The sequence below is a fragment of the Physcomitrium patens genome, chromosome 20 (assembly GCF_059467195.1).
Source record: "Physcomitrium patens ecotype Gransden chromosome 20, ASM5946719v1, whole genome shotgun sequence".
Classification (NCBI taxonomy): domain Eukaryota; kingdom Viridiplantae; phylum Streptophyta; class Bryopsida; order Funariales; family Funariaceae; genus Physcomitrium; species Physcomitrium patens.
This window is the reverse complement of record NC_143429.1, coordinates 13,711,663-13,725,665: the sequence shown is the minus strand read 5'-3', so window position 1 is coordinate 13,725,665 and position 14,003 is coordinate 13,711,663. Positions and strand designations below refer to the sequence as shown.

At 31.7% G+C, this 14,003-nt stretch overlaps 1 protein-coding gene across 2 annotated transcripts; it reads right to left on the bottom strand.

The window, feature by feature from the left end:
• Positions 1-9,314: 9,314 nt before the first annotated feature.
• On the bottom strand, positions 9,315-13,625 carry LOC112272923 (V-type proton ATPase subunit d2). Of its 2 annotated transcripts, none has more exons than XM_024501101.3 (12): positions 13,475-13,625; positions 12,879-13,099; positions 12,440-12,560; positions 12,106-12,213; positions 11,711-11,813; positions 11,341-11,421; positions 11,063-11,148; positions 10,818-10,877; positions 10,620-10,668; positions 10,232-10,366; positions 9,868-9,999; positions 9,315-9,744 (listed from the first exon to the last, which is right to left on the bottom strand). In XM_024501101.3, the coding sequence occupies exons 2-11, from the start codon at positions 13,063-13,065 to the stop codon at positions 9,868-9,870; spliced, it is 1,062 nt and encodes a 353-aa protein (XP_024356869.1). In that variant the 5' UTR covers positions 13,066-13,099; positions 13,475-13,625; the 3' UTR covers positions 9,315-9,744. The 2 variants fall into 2 exon arrangements, with proteins under 2 accessions (XP_024356869.1, XP_024356868.1); XM_024501100.3 differs by having other exon boundaries at positions 9,315-9,553.
• Between the last annotated feature and the right edge of the window lie 378 nt (positions 13,626-14,003).

Below are 14,003 nucleotides of genomic sequence, written 5' to 3'. Positions count from 1 at the left end.
TTGACCAATAAGAATGGAGATTTATATCATCCATCTCCATTCATTCATATAGGTACCCTAACTAACTTTTTTGCTACCAAAATCCCTCTTCAATCCCTTTTCATATAATATTTACATATTATATGCCTTAAATACCAAATTAAAGAACCAAAATAAAACTTTAAGAGTCACCAATGTCTAAATATATAAAATTACTACCAATAAAATCAACTTCAAAAGTCATTATCAAAAGAAAATAAAGTTATATAAATTTTAATAATAATACTTTTAAACAACATCCTTTTAAAGTAGTAATTCAACCACATTCTACAACCAACTAAAATCTAGTAACATAGCTCTCACCATGTTGCTAAGTAAATTATACATTAAATATATAAACACATTATTTTTACATGGTAGCCAAACGACAACACAATAATATATTTTCAACATGAATCATAGAGGTACTATTCCTATGCCTATAGAAGAAGTAAGAAGTTATGTAATTCAAGGAAGCAAGTACATTGATCTTACAACCTAAACTAGGAAATTTAGCTTCTACAAGTATAATGGGGACAAGATTTAGTATGCCTAAAAATTTTGATGGAACAAGATCATAATTTTGAGGATTTTTGTAACAAGTTAAGTTCTATCTAAGGTTGCATCTCTTCCAATATTCTAATGGATTTACTCAAGTTGGATTCATAGGCACACTTCTATCAAGAAGTGCTCTCTCTTAATTTGTACCTTTAATGGAAAAAGATATGTGATTTTTTTAGAATTTAAATTCATTTATAAAAGTGTTTGCGGCCACATTCAAAGAAAGTAATCAAAAAAGAGTAATAGAGACCAAGCTCTTAACTTTGTGACAAGAATTACAGTTAGCCACCATATATATTGCTAAATTCTAAAACCTTGCTTGTAACGTGGACTCAAATGACAAAGCCCTTATCAATCAATTTTGATATGGATTATAGATAATTTCAAAGATTTGTTACTAATAATATCAAATATAAAATCTTTGAAACAATTTATTATTTAAGCCATTACATGTAATAATCAATTATTTCAAAGATGTTAAGTACAAAGATTTTACTAAAGAAGAACAAATCAAATAATAAAGGCCGCTCCTAAGTTTTTAAAAATACATTCATTAAGGCAAAAACCAATGCAAATTGATATATTATATTTTAAATTCCTCATAGAGCAAGAAAGACTTGACGACATCAAAAAGGCTTATGCTTATATTATGGAGAAGCTAAACATACTATTCAACATTGTCCAAAAAAACAACTTAACTACAAAATGAGAAGCATGGTTGCCAAAGAAGATGATGTATCGAAAAACAAGTTTCTCTAGTTACAATAGGGACCATGCGGCTAGGATCTTCTATAATTCTTAGTAAAGGTCTTATACTCTTCTCAGATCTCTCGCCTTATTCTATAATAGAATTTTATTTATGACCAAAAAATCACAAAGTCTTAGCTTTGTTAAATTTAAGGACCTCAGCCTATTTTATGCACAAAGATTTTGTCAAAAAATAAGAAATAATTTTAGTTAAAAAAATATATGTAGAAGTCATAGATAGTCGTTTGCTATCTTTTGGAGATATTATGCATGAGAATATTTCTTTAAATATAGCAATTAAAGATCATACTAGCATAGTAATATTTAAAATAATAAGATCTCTATCCAATCTGATTATTTTAAAATTATCTTAATTAAAAAATATATAATCCTCAAATAGATTAGATTTTTTATAATTCTAATTTTTTATAATTAATATTATAAAAATTAGATTTTTTACTAATCCAAATTTATATTTGATAGTATAATCTAAAATTTAATCTTAATTATTTTGATTAAAAATTAGATTTTTTATTAATCCAAATTTATATTTGATAGTATAATCCAAAGTTTAATCCTAATTATCTTGATTAAAAAAAAGGTTATCTTTTATTTTATTTACCACGCCCCTTTTAATTGTAAAAAGATGTTAAGTGGTATTTTTAGTGAGTATCAAGATTTTTAGAATGTTTTAAAAAAAATATATAAATATTCTTCCAAAGAATTGTCTTTGATTGTTCCATCGATCTGCAAGAAGGAGCTCAACCACAATTTGGACCAATCTATAGTCTATCACAAAAAAAGTTGATTGCACTCAAGGAATACATTAATGAAAATTTGGCTAAAAATTTTATAAGTCATTTTAAATCTCTAATAGGGCTTTTATTTTATTTATGATGAAAAAAGATGGATCTCTACACATAAGTGTAGACTATCAAAGATTCAATAAGATCACCATCAAAAATAGATATCTTCTATCTTTGATTTTAATATTTTTTCATCAATTGAATAAAGAAAAGATCTATATAAGAATAGATCTACAAGGAGCATATAATATGGTACACATTAAAGAAAGAGATGAATGAAAAATGAAGTTTTGAACAAAATATTTGCATTTTGAATATAATGTTATGCCTTTTGAACTCACAAATATACCAACTTTTTTTCAACATCTAATGAATAATATCTTTTTATGAATTTTTGAATGATTTTGTCATGTATTATTTGAACATCTTAATCTACTCTAAAAACATAGAAAAGCATCAAATTTATGTTTTTTATATATTACAAAAACTTAGAGATACAAGATTATATGCAAAGTTAAAAAAATGTGTATTCCACACTACTGAAGTTGACTTCCTATGATATATCATTTCCAATAAAAGGCTAGTGATGGATCCAAAGAAGGTCCAAACTATCATGGATTAGAGGATTTCAAGAATAATAAGAGATATGCAATGTTTTTTAGGCTTTGTCAATTACTATCAAATCTTTATCAGGAATTTTTCTCAAGTTGCAATTCCACTTACATGTTTGACATGTAAAGACAAATTTGAGTGAAGTAAAGAAGCAAAATATTATTTGATGCTTAAAAAAAAGAATTTACTTTTGCACCAATTTTATATCATGTTGACTTCTCCAAGATATTTTTCAAAGAAATAGATGCATGAAACTTTGCTTTAGATGTAGTATTATCAAAAATAGGAGCAATTGACAAACTCCATTTAGTAGCTTTTCATTCCAAAAATATTTTAATAGTCAATATTAATTATGAGATCCATGACAAAGAGCTCCTTGCAATTGTGGATTTATTTCAAGAATGACATCATTATTTAGAAGGTACCTCAAATCTAGTCATAGTTTATACAAATCACAAAGACCTCAAATATTTCATGTCAGTACATGTTTTGAATTGTTGCTAAGCTTGTTGGAGCATGTCTTTATTAAAATTTGATTTTAAAATCACTTATTAACTTAAAAAACAACAAGATTTGTTAGACATCTTTTTGTAAATATTTTTATCTTACATCAAAAAAAAAAGATGCATCTTTTTATCAATAAAGAATGATTTTATTGAATCCAAAATATTTTTATCTTTGAGCAACAAAATCAACATTGATTTTTGATTCAATGCTTGTCAAGTAAATTCAATCAAGTATGTCTTCTGATCTTCTTATCTATAATATCAAGAATAATTCCTTTAAATCTTATAATACTTCTAAGTTTGATTCAAGAACAACCTATTCTATTTTAAAGAATGATTATACATTCCAAAATGTAGGATAAAATTACACGTTTTTTAAATTTATCATGGCTTTTCAGCAACCCAATATTTTGGATATAAGACTTTGGAGCTAATATTGAGAGATTTTTTGTGGCCTCAAATATAAAAAGCAGTCACAAACTTTGTACAATCATGTGATATTTGTTCAAGATCCAAAACTCCTTACTATAGACTTTTTCAACTATTATCTATTCTAGAACAATCATGGTCTTTCATTTCTATAGATTTTATTATAGATCTTTTAATTTGAGGTTTGTATGACTCTACATTTGTGGTAGTTGATTGTTTTATTAAGATGGCACATTTTGTACTATGTACAAAATCTATCACAAGTGAAGAAAGAACTAAGTTTTTTCTTAACAACATCTATTGCTATTATGGATTATCTAAAGATATTATATGGAATAAGGAGACTTAATTTATATTAAGATTTTAGAAAATCCTTTTTAAGATTTTAAAAATAGACATAAAGTTCTCTTTGAATTTTCATCTTTAAATTGATGGACAAATAGAACACGTGAATTAAGTTTTATAGTAGTACTTGAGGTATACCATCAATTATCATCAAAATGATTGAAAAAAAATTTTACCATTGACAAAGTTTGCATATAATAATTTGGTACATTCTTCCCTTCAACAAACACCTTTCTTTCCCAACTATGGTTATCATTTATAATTTGATACTTTTGACTTTTCAAAAGTTGATAAACTTACAATAGAAGATTTGGCAAATTGTTTGTTGGAGCTATATGCAACAATAAAGGCACAACTAAAAAGAGTTTAAGAACAAAAAAAATTAATGCAAATACTTATTGCAAAGAACAACGACAATTTAATGTAGGTAACAAGATGTAGTTACTTTGTGACAGTATCAAGACTACTTGTCCTTGTGACAAATTAGACTATTACAGGCTTAGAATTTTTTTTATTAGTAAATAAGTCAATTATGTTACTTATCAATTATATCTATCGGAGTCTATGAAGATCCATCCTGTATTTTATGTATCTTTTTTTGATCTATATAAGATAGTGAATATCGCATGAAGAAGACAAATGCCACTTCTTCCTATAGAAGTGGATAATAATCAAGAGTTTGAAGTAAAAGAAGTCTTAGATTCAAGGTGGCATCAAAATAGGTTGAAATGTCTTGTTCATTGATATGGATATGATATTAGTAAATACACATAAAAGCCAGCAAAGAATCTTACAAATATAGCAAAGAAAATTGAACCTTTTTATCGACAACATCCATCAAAACTAAGATAAAGAATATAAAATCTTTGCTATAAAAGAAACAAGATCAAAGAAAGATAGCACTCTATCTTTTATCCTTTTTTGTAGCTTTTGTGTATTTGTGATGCTAAAAAGATGAAAAATCAATAACCAACAGATTCAACTCAAGAGCTTTTATTTGTTGATTTATTAGACGAGACATTGCAATTGTCTCAACCTTCAATACAACGTAATCAAGAAGAAGATTCTCAAGAATGACATATCTTTTTTTGAATAAATGGTAAGATACAATGTATTCGGTATCACGACCTTGGAAGAGAGTCCCAATATTTGATGATTTTATTAGAAGTATGAACAATTCTTGATGGTGTTTCAAATGTTTTATTTAAAGGAAGTTATGAAGGCTTCAATAATGATCAAATAATAGGGTGGTCTTCTTGTCCTAATATGGAACACTATTGAAGGTGAATGGACCTATCAACCATCTTCAAAGAGAACAAAGATCAAAGTATGTGGCAAATATAATTCGTCGTATCTTGGATTTCCATAACATATGAAGACCGCTTCTTGTAGAACTTATCTTTAGAAGAGATGAGAATGTCATGTATATACATAGGTACTCTAATAAATACGTATATGATTAGATAGAAGTAGGTAAAAGTAGATAAAAATAAATTAATTTCATAATACCTTCTAAAGAAGCTTTTAAGAAGCATCATAGATATTATTTTGACTTTACATGTATTTATAGTAAGTTTATACATTAGAAACATAGTCAATAAGTTAATCACATATTGGTAGCTTATAAAATAAGTTAATTATGTGGTGTACTTATAAAAAATTTACTTTACAAGTTAAGTTATGTATCTTGCAAAGTCAACATATTTTGGAGGTCCTATAAGACATTACCACGTAACTCCTAATGAAGAATATATATGGAAGCAAAAGTGAAGCCTTCTTCACTCTTGTCAATGCTTTTCTAATCCTTAGTCTTGTTTCAAGACTTTCTAATGTCCTTGTTTTTAGCAATAGCCATTCTAGTTGAATATTATATCATCTTTAAGTGACTTTCTAGTTCTTTTCAGTGTCACAAGAGTATATTAAAGATTTCTTTTTTTGAGATTCATGTCCTTCATACATTCATGCCTTCAAAAAAGGATGTTTTTGGCAATTGGACAAAAAAGTGGATGTCTAGAGATTATTCTTTAATTAATTATAAGACTAAATTTGATCAATATTCAATCCCAATAAAATATATATATATATATATATATATATATATATATATATACAATAAGATTCTTTCAAGTATTCAATACTTAGGATTTAATATTTGATTATTACCAATTACGATTATTTATTAAAGATTGAGTGAAGACAACATTTTGAAGAGTTAACCAAGATAACAAAGATTATTTCTTATACTAGAAGTTCCTTCCATTTGGTCTTAAGAATGCACTAGCTAAATTTCAATAGATAATAGACTGACTTTTTTAGAATTGGCAAACTACTCTCAAAGGTTTGTTAAAAACTTTAGTTTCACTATGAAGCTTTTAACTATTCTTAGAAATTAAGATCAACCATGGATTTGGAATTGTGAGCAACAACATACATTCAACACATTAAAACAAAAGTTGAATTTAATTCTAGTGCTTCAATCTCTAGATGCCAATAGACCTTTTCAACTATACATGGATTGGAGTACATTAGCATTAGAAGCAATCTTGATATAAAAAGATGCTGTAGGATGAAAAAATATTATTATATTTTTTTTAGAAGTAATGACAATACAAAATCAAATTATTCATCTTATTAAAGAGAAGATTTGACAACAATTTGGACAATTGCTTACTTCTAATCTTACTTGTAAAATCAATTCTTTATATTCATAATTGACCATTAATCTTTGAAGTGGTTTATCGAATCAAACAAGCTTACTAGCAAGCTTGCAAGATGGACTTTATTGCTTCAAGAATACAACTTTTAGGTTGTGCATTGAGTGAGCATTATCAATTTGAATGTTGATGGACTTTCTTATAATCCATGTCCTTCAAAAGAAGACTTAATTAGAACTTGGATGCAATTCTTAGATGGCATGTAGCCATATACTTGAATTTAATGTTAAATTCTACAACCACAATTCTTAATTAGAATTTAGATATAAAAAAATAAAAAAATAAAAAAATAAAAAATAAAAAAAATGGATAAGAATTAAGTAATTAATATTGTGTAGAAAAATCTTACAATCTTATACAAGCTTCAATAAGGAATATTTCCTTCTATTATCTATATTATGGAAAGCGATAGGATTAGTCACTAAATAACAAAATTTTATTGAAAAAACAACTTGCTATTTTATATGTGGCCTGATGGAATTAGGCACATAGTTGGAATACTAGATCAAAGAACCTCCCTAATACAATAAATACATGAAGAACTTTGACATTTTGAGGTGAGTAGAACACATTCTATGATGCATAATTAATATTGATAGAGTGATATGTATCAATAAATGGCTACATATGTTTTTTGATGTGAAGTTTGTGATCAAGTTAGATCAAGTTTTAATACCTTGTCATTTCAATTGAAGTCATTACCTATCATGGATTTGTATTATTGTTAGTCTTTAGACTTTGTTGGACTATTTATTGTTACTTCATATGGAGTTAAATATGTAATGGTGATGGTAGAGTATTTTAGTAAGTGGATTGAACTTGCGGCTTTATCACAAAACTCTTCAAAATTAGCAACTATGGCTTTTTTTGATTGAATACTAGTACGTTTTGGAGCATCTATTGAAGTCTTAACGGATCAAGGAAGAAAGTTTCTTAAAATGTTTGAAGCTTTATATACTAAAGCTATGATAGATCATTGTACCATGTCTGGAAAGCATCTTGAGGCAAATGGCCTAATTGAGAGAATTCTTTAGACTATCAAACATGATTTATGAAAGCATGGATTACTTTATGGCAACCATCATGATTGGAACTTGATATTGCCATGGATTGCAATGAGTTATCACTTCAATAGACTTAGATGATTCCAATGTTTAGACTCAATGTTTATATGATCAAGTAAAGTACTTTAAACAAGGCATGCCTATGGCTATGGAGAACTTATTTATTGCTCAACATTGTGATACTTTACAATATACTTATATTCAAAATAAAGCTTATCAACCTCAGTTGTAAAAATTCTCCAAAAGAGATTATGTGTATTTGCAATGTGAAATGCCTACAATACTTGATATTAAGACAAGGCACATAATTTTACTTATAAAAGATGTATTGTTTTGTGGTATTTTATTATTAGAAGGCAAGGATGGAGAAGAATGTGAAGAGCATTCAAAGAATTGTGATCCTTGACATCTTCCTATTGATGACTCTATGTATCTTGGATTGATAGTTGTACCAATTGGTCTTCCTTGTTTTGTATGTGGTGGGAAAAAAAAGAGCTATTACCATGCTTGTGTATCATCAATGTTAATATAGGTAGCATATGGCATATTTGACACTACTTCTTTCAACTCTCCTTTCACGAAATTGGATTTGTTCTTATTGTAAAAAGTCTTCTAATCATGTCTTATTTATTGATAAGGATTGAAGATTTCTTCTATTTTGTTTGTCACACACTTCAATGGTCTAGCTACTACAATATTAGTTCAACAATAATATCATTGTGGCATTCATCTTCAATGATATGTATTTTGTAGTCCTAGTTGACTGGAGGAGCTCCTAATCAACTAAGGAGGCACTTGAGAATGTATTGGATGTGCATTTGTATTTGATTTAAATTGCATACTTTGTGATTGGTTTATAGCACTCAATGTGTTATGTGTAATGATTTTTGTTTATACAACAATCATGTTTGTACAAATGTATTGTGTTTATACAAAAATTCACCATGATTAATCCCACTCAAACTCAATCATATTTATTGTGACATGTTGTACCATGTCAATATTATTTCTAATTTAATACTACCATGTTTGTATAATGTACTTTTGGTATAAATTGATAATGATGGATTTAAAATAACAAAGGATGGGATTGATTTGATACTTTCGTAGATAGATATATATATATATATATATATAAAGATTATATGTATATATATATAACCAATACAATTCAACAATATAAATGATAAAATATAATTCAATTTGAGAGATATGGACCACAAACCACAATGTAGTCTGACTTTTTCAAAAATATTAAATATTTAGACAAATACAACTTCCTTAGAATTCATTTCTTTGTAACATTTAATAACTCTATGTTTGTCATTATTTGCTTTAAAAAGATGTAATGATTACTTTCAGCAATATGTTGTCTACCATCCAACTGTGCACATAGCATATGTTTTCTATGACTACGTATTGTGTATTTAACCCTATCCATCCCTCAATGATTTTAGCTGTAAGTGCCAACTTCACATTTCACGGCAGTTGCATTTTGACCTTGCCCACCCATACATGAAGGAAGACTGTATTGAACAGAATAATAGCTTTCTACTGAAAGCAATACACTTGTGGTCATAAGATATAAATAGCCAGAATTTGGTATCAACTTTTAGATAGCCAATGCAACTTCAACTTATTTCTTGCCTCTAGATTTCGGAAGAAAAAAACTTGGGCGCAAAAAATGATTGCACTTTACGGGACCGTGGTGCAACCCTTCTTTGAAAATGTGTTAAGCATGAGATAGGGCTCTGCAAGCCGACAAAAACTTTAATTAATTTCAGAACAAGTCGCTCCGACAAGAAAGCAAAAGAATCGGTTCAAATGAAGACCTATGCGTGCCAGTGTATGCAGCAGTTGTAACCTCTCATGCCGTCTATGACAAACGTTTATTTCGAATATCGTGCCATCAACCCACACACTAAATTGGTAGTGCTTTATTCTGTCTCACAATCAAGAATCCCAGTTTCATTACAAGAGTTACCGAGAAATTGGGACAAATGGAAAATAAATCATTTGCACTAATTTAGCTGGTAAATCTGCACTAGAAAGGTAGCCGGCTCACCTAAAAAGTCATAACAATACCATCATGAATTCGTGACTTCTGATTCTGGGCTACACATTCTGATATCCACATCAAATTCCTGGTCTCCTGCTCGCGTAGTCTCATATAGGCAAAAAACACCGCGTAGTGAAACTGCGACGTAAGAATCCAAAGAACGGATAAAATCGTCAGACACCAGCAAAAAGCCTACCAGAGGATGACAAATTCAAGTGCAACAAAATAAACATTATAAGTAACCAAAATAATTTCCGCAAAAACTGAAGCAATAACACAATTCAACATAAATTTGATGCACAATATCCACAAGTGATTTGTAATAAGCCAAGCTATAACAAAAAGCAAAACCAGGGCAACAACTACAAACCTGTTGTTCAAAAGACAAGATTAGCCTCTTGACTTCCTCTTCATAGAATGCCTTGTCCAGCATTTGACTTTCGCCAAAAGACAGCTTCGAAAATATGGCCTGGTATGGAGGGTACTTTTCCATAGCTCCTCGAACCTGATCAAAAGAACAACACGTACCCATAATTATACCACATACAGTGCAAGGTCTTCTGAAATTCCCAAACATCAGCATAAGACGAATTTTTTCACATAGGGCACTGACATGAAAGGGTTGCACACCAGAAATAATACTACTAAATACTTTGAACTCATACAGTCAATGAAAACAGTTTCCAAAACAATTAAAAATTAAAAATTAACAAAGTAGAACATTTAATCAACGCATATTTCAAGAACTAAGTACTTACGGCATCAAAATCATCACATGCCGCCAGCTCTTCATGCCCATATGGGTACCTGTGAACCGAACAACAGCTCCCTTTATACGAAGTCTTCCGATACATCAATAATTGATTAACTAATTCAATTGACCACATTTTAAATTTTTTATATCTAACAATCCTGGAAAAAAGGGAGAGATTATGAGGTCTTGATGGAAAACGTACAAGATACCGAACTTAGAGTACAGCTTTCGTCGATCATCACGTGTCAACTCTGTTCCAATACTGCAAATACCCGCACAATCTTTAAAATTAGCTGACAAGGTCTAAGAATTTAGAACCTTTAGTCTGAATAACCAAAGGATGGAGAATGTGCGACTAGATAGGAGACTTTGACAAGATAACAATGATATTCCGCCAATTGGCAACAAATGATGATCACATAGAAACAATTCCATTTTCATGCTTGCCTATTGATGGTGATATTCACAGCACGGCGGTCGGCCTCAAAGGCGAGCAGGTCGCACATAATCGTAGAAGTTGCACCTCCAAGTTTCTGCTCCCCACAACCACCAGAATAAACTTAGGTCTTGATTCAGACAGCAGACTGATACAAGACATCTGATGGCATGGCATAACTGGCTTTCAAATCTTCGGTAAATAAAAAAATGATTGTAAAAAGTATTAATCTTTCAAACATTAATAAGCTATCTTCGATGATGTAAAAGAATACAACACCTCATCTTACCTGACAGAACCTGTAAAAGTCCTCCAGGTATGCTTTGTACAGGGTGTTCCGCATGATTTCTATGTTCATGTCATCAAGATCCTGGAGGAAAACATATATATATATATATATATATATATATATATATATATTTAAGTCAAAACTGTACGCCACTTGCTCAAGCTGAGTTTAAAAAGCATGACTCCATTCAACCAGAACTTCCATAGTCAACTCATGTCTTAGGAAATCATTAGAATCATCCAATGCATCGGCACTAATAATCCTTAAAGTTGAGAAGACAACTTTCTCAGTAGCTGCTTCTCCTCCAAAGGAATTAGAAAAAAGACTTCGGCAGGACTCAACGAAGACTAAGCTACAAGAACCAACTTACTTCGGAAGTAATGCACTCTGAGAAATAAGGGGCCAAGGGAGTATCAACAAGCACAAGGCGATACAACTCCCGCATGTTCTGAGCAACTGCTAAAGATGCAATGCTGCATCACAACATTGAATATGTCAGTGTAAATAAAATACTCACACTCCCTGCTTACGTAACTGGTTACCTAGAAACCATGAAACAAAAAGTAGACTAATATGACTGTTTTGCCTCGAGATAACTGCTACTGCATACTGCTAAACCAAGTAATTCCCAGAATGCAAGCCATAAGAGATCTATCTCTGCCTTCGAGCACTACCAATTAGATAACCGTCTTGTAAACATATTAAAAACTTCAAGAATTGTATACAAGAAAAAAGCAGGGCAAAGTGGACTTGACTCGGACACACCTGTCAAACATGCCTAGAGGATGGCATTTTTCAAGAAGCTCGTGAACATCTCTCTCGTGCAACGTGCCTGTGACTATGAGCACTACGTTGTCAATCATATGTCCATACCTGCAACAAATATTCAAGCGTAAGCTGCATGAGTTGGTGTGCCTGGCACATGACTTTGAATGAAAGAAAACTCATTAATAATATAATACTGTCCGAAAACGATTGAAGGTCCTGAGGAAGATTGATATCAAATTTCACTTTACTCTTGATTAATTGCCAAGTGCCAGCAAACTTGAAAAACTGAACATCCTGCAAAGATTGTGATGGAGAATGTATTATCACTCACGTGATGTACTCAAGAAAGGTTGACAGCGGTTCAGTTGCTTGCGTCAACATGTGATTGTACTCATCCACCAACTTCTGCGTGCATTTTTCCACAATTGTTGCAGTATGAAGGGGTGATGGCTCTGAAAAATTTGAAAGTGGAACGTAAGATTAAAAAAATCTAAAGAATCTTTGCCCAGCCATAAATCCCCTTCCAACCACACCTAAACCCTCGGGCAAACAAAAAGTTCAAATTCCTTCTATTTTATCGAAGGTTATGATTCGTGATAAATGACGATTCTGAATTTACAATAGTATTTCCAAACAAACGAGTATATTGAAACTCTCTGCTTACAATCCCTCATGTCAGACATCGAAGTCGGTAACAATGAACTGCATTTAAAGCCAACGTGGCCCAGAGTTCCCACAGCCAGAACTGCAAAGAAGAGTGGACAAACTACCATTTGCCAAATAAGGCCCATAATCAGTGGCTCCAAGATGCATTTTGATGTCGTCCAGAGTTTCACATTGACATAAATTGTTGTAATCCGCAGACGTGAGCAGCCCAGATCTGTACCCTCGCACTATGGCCTCCAGGTAGCCGCCATCCACGTTGAAATTCAACGCCTCAAACCCGTACATCGACATTGTGTTGTGCCTCGCAAATCACAACCTCCGTGCTCTAATCCGATCAATACACAAAACATTAAAATTAGTGCCATCTCTTCACAAACTCACTAATCCAAAATCTAAAAAATCCTTAACCCTCGATAACTCTGCATCACTTTCAATCAAAACCCTAGACACCGCTCTTTCACATTTCCATCACCCCCACACAAAGCCGAAATCAGTTCAAGATCACTCAAACCTATCAAATACATCCAAATCCTACCAGAATTTCTTCGATCTATTCAAAATTCTCCTCCAAAAAACCTGGTCGAGATCTCATACCCCCCGCCCTCTAATATCTTCCTCGTCGTATCAACTAAAAACGGTCATAAACTCCCTCGTTTCAAATCACGAGAAGCGCGAGAACGAGAGGAAATACGAAACGTACCGATTGACACCGACTGAGAGAAGCGTCGCCGATGATCCGAGCAGGAGGACTCGAGACTGGCGCCCGAAGGGAGCTTCGGAGGTTTGGCTAGTCGGTGCTTGGACTGCACGTAGCCGTGCTCGGTGTTCACGAGTGAAGAGCGGGGCGTAGCAGCAGCAAAGGCGTGTATCGTATAATCGCCCGCCACCACATCGACGGACGATCGCCTCAAGCTGAGGCGGATATTGATGAACTGGTTAATAACGACAACGACGAGGGTGTGGGAGGACACACGGGTATCATCTCTCGATTCCCGGGCATAGTCTCTCAGTTCCCGGGTATATCACTCCATTCCCGGATATACTCATTGCTTCCTGGGTGTCATCTCTCGCTTCCCGGGTATTACGTGGTTTTCGTGCCTGGTGAGAATCTTGGATTAATCCGAGGACCAAAGTTTGATTAGTAGGTGTTCAAATACAAACCATCCACAAATACATATTTTCAGTACTCTAGAGTTTTGTAGCTGTAACTGATATACGGCAAAGGAAAT

Coding starts and splice junctions, on each gene's coding strand:
- LOC112272923 (XM_024501101.3), bottom strand. CDS start 13,065: ATGTCGATGTACGGGTTTGAGGCGTTGAATTTCAACGTGGATGGCGGC. Junction 10,878..11,062: donor GTGAATATCACCATCAATAG/GCAAGCATGAAA, acceptor GGGTATTTGCAG/TATTGGAACAGAGTTGACAC. Junction 10,367..10,619: donor CATGTGATGATTTTGATGCC/GTAAGTACTTAG, acceptor TCTTTTGATCAG/GTTCGAGGAGCTATGGAAAA.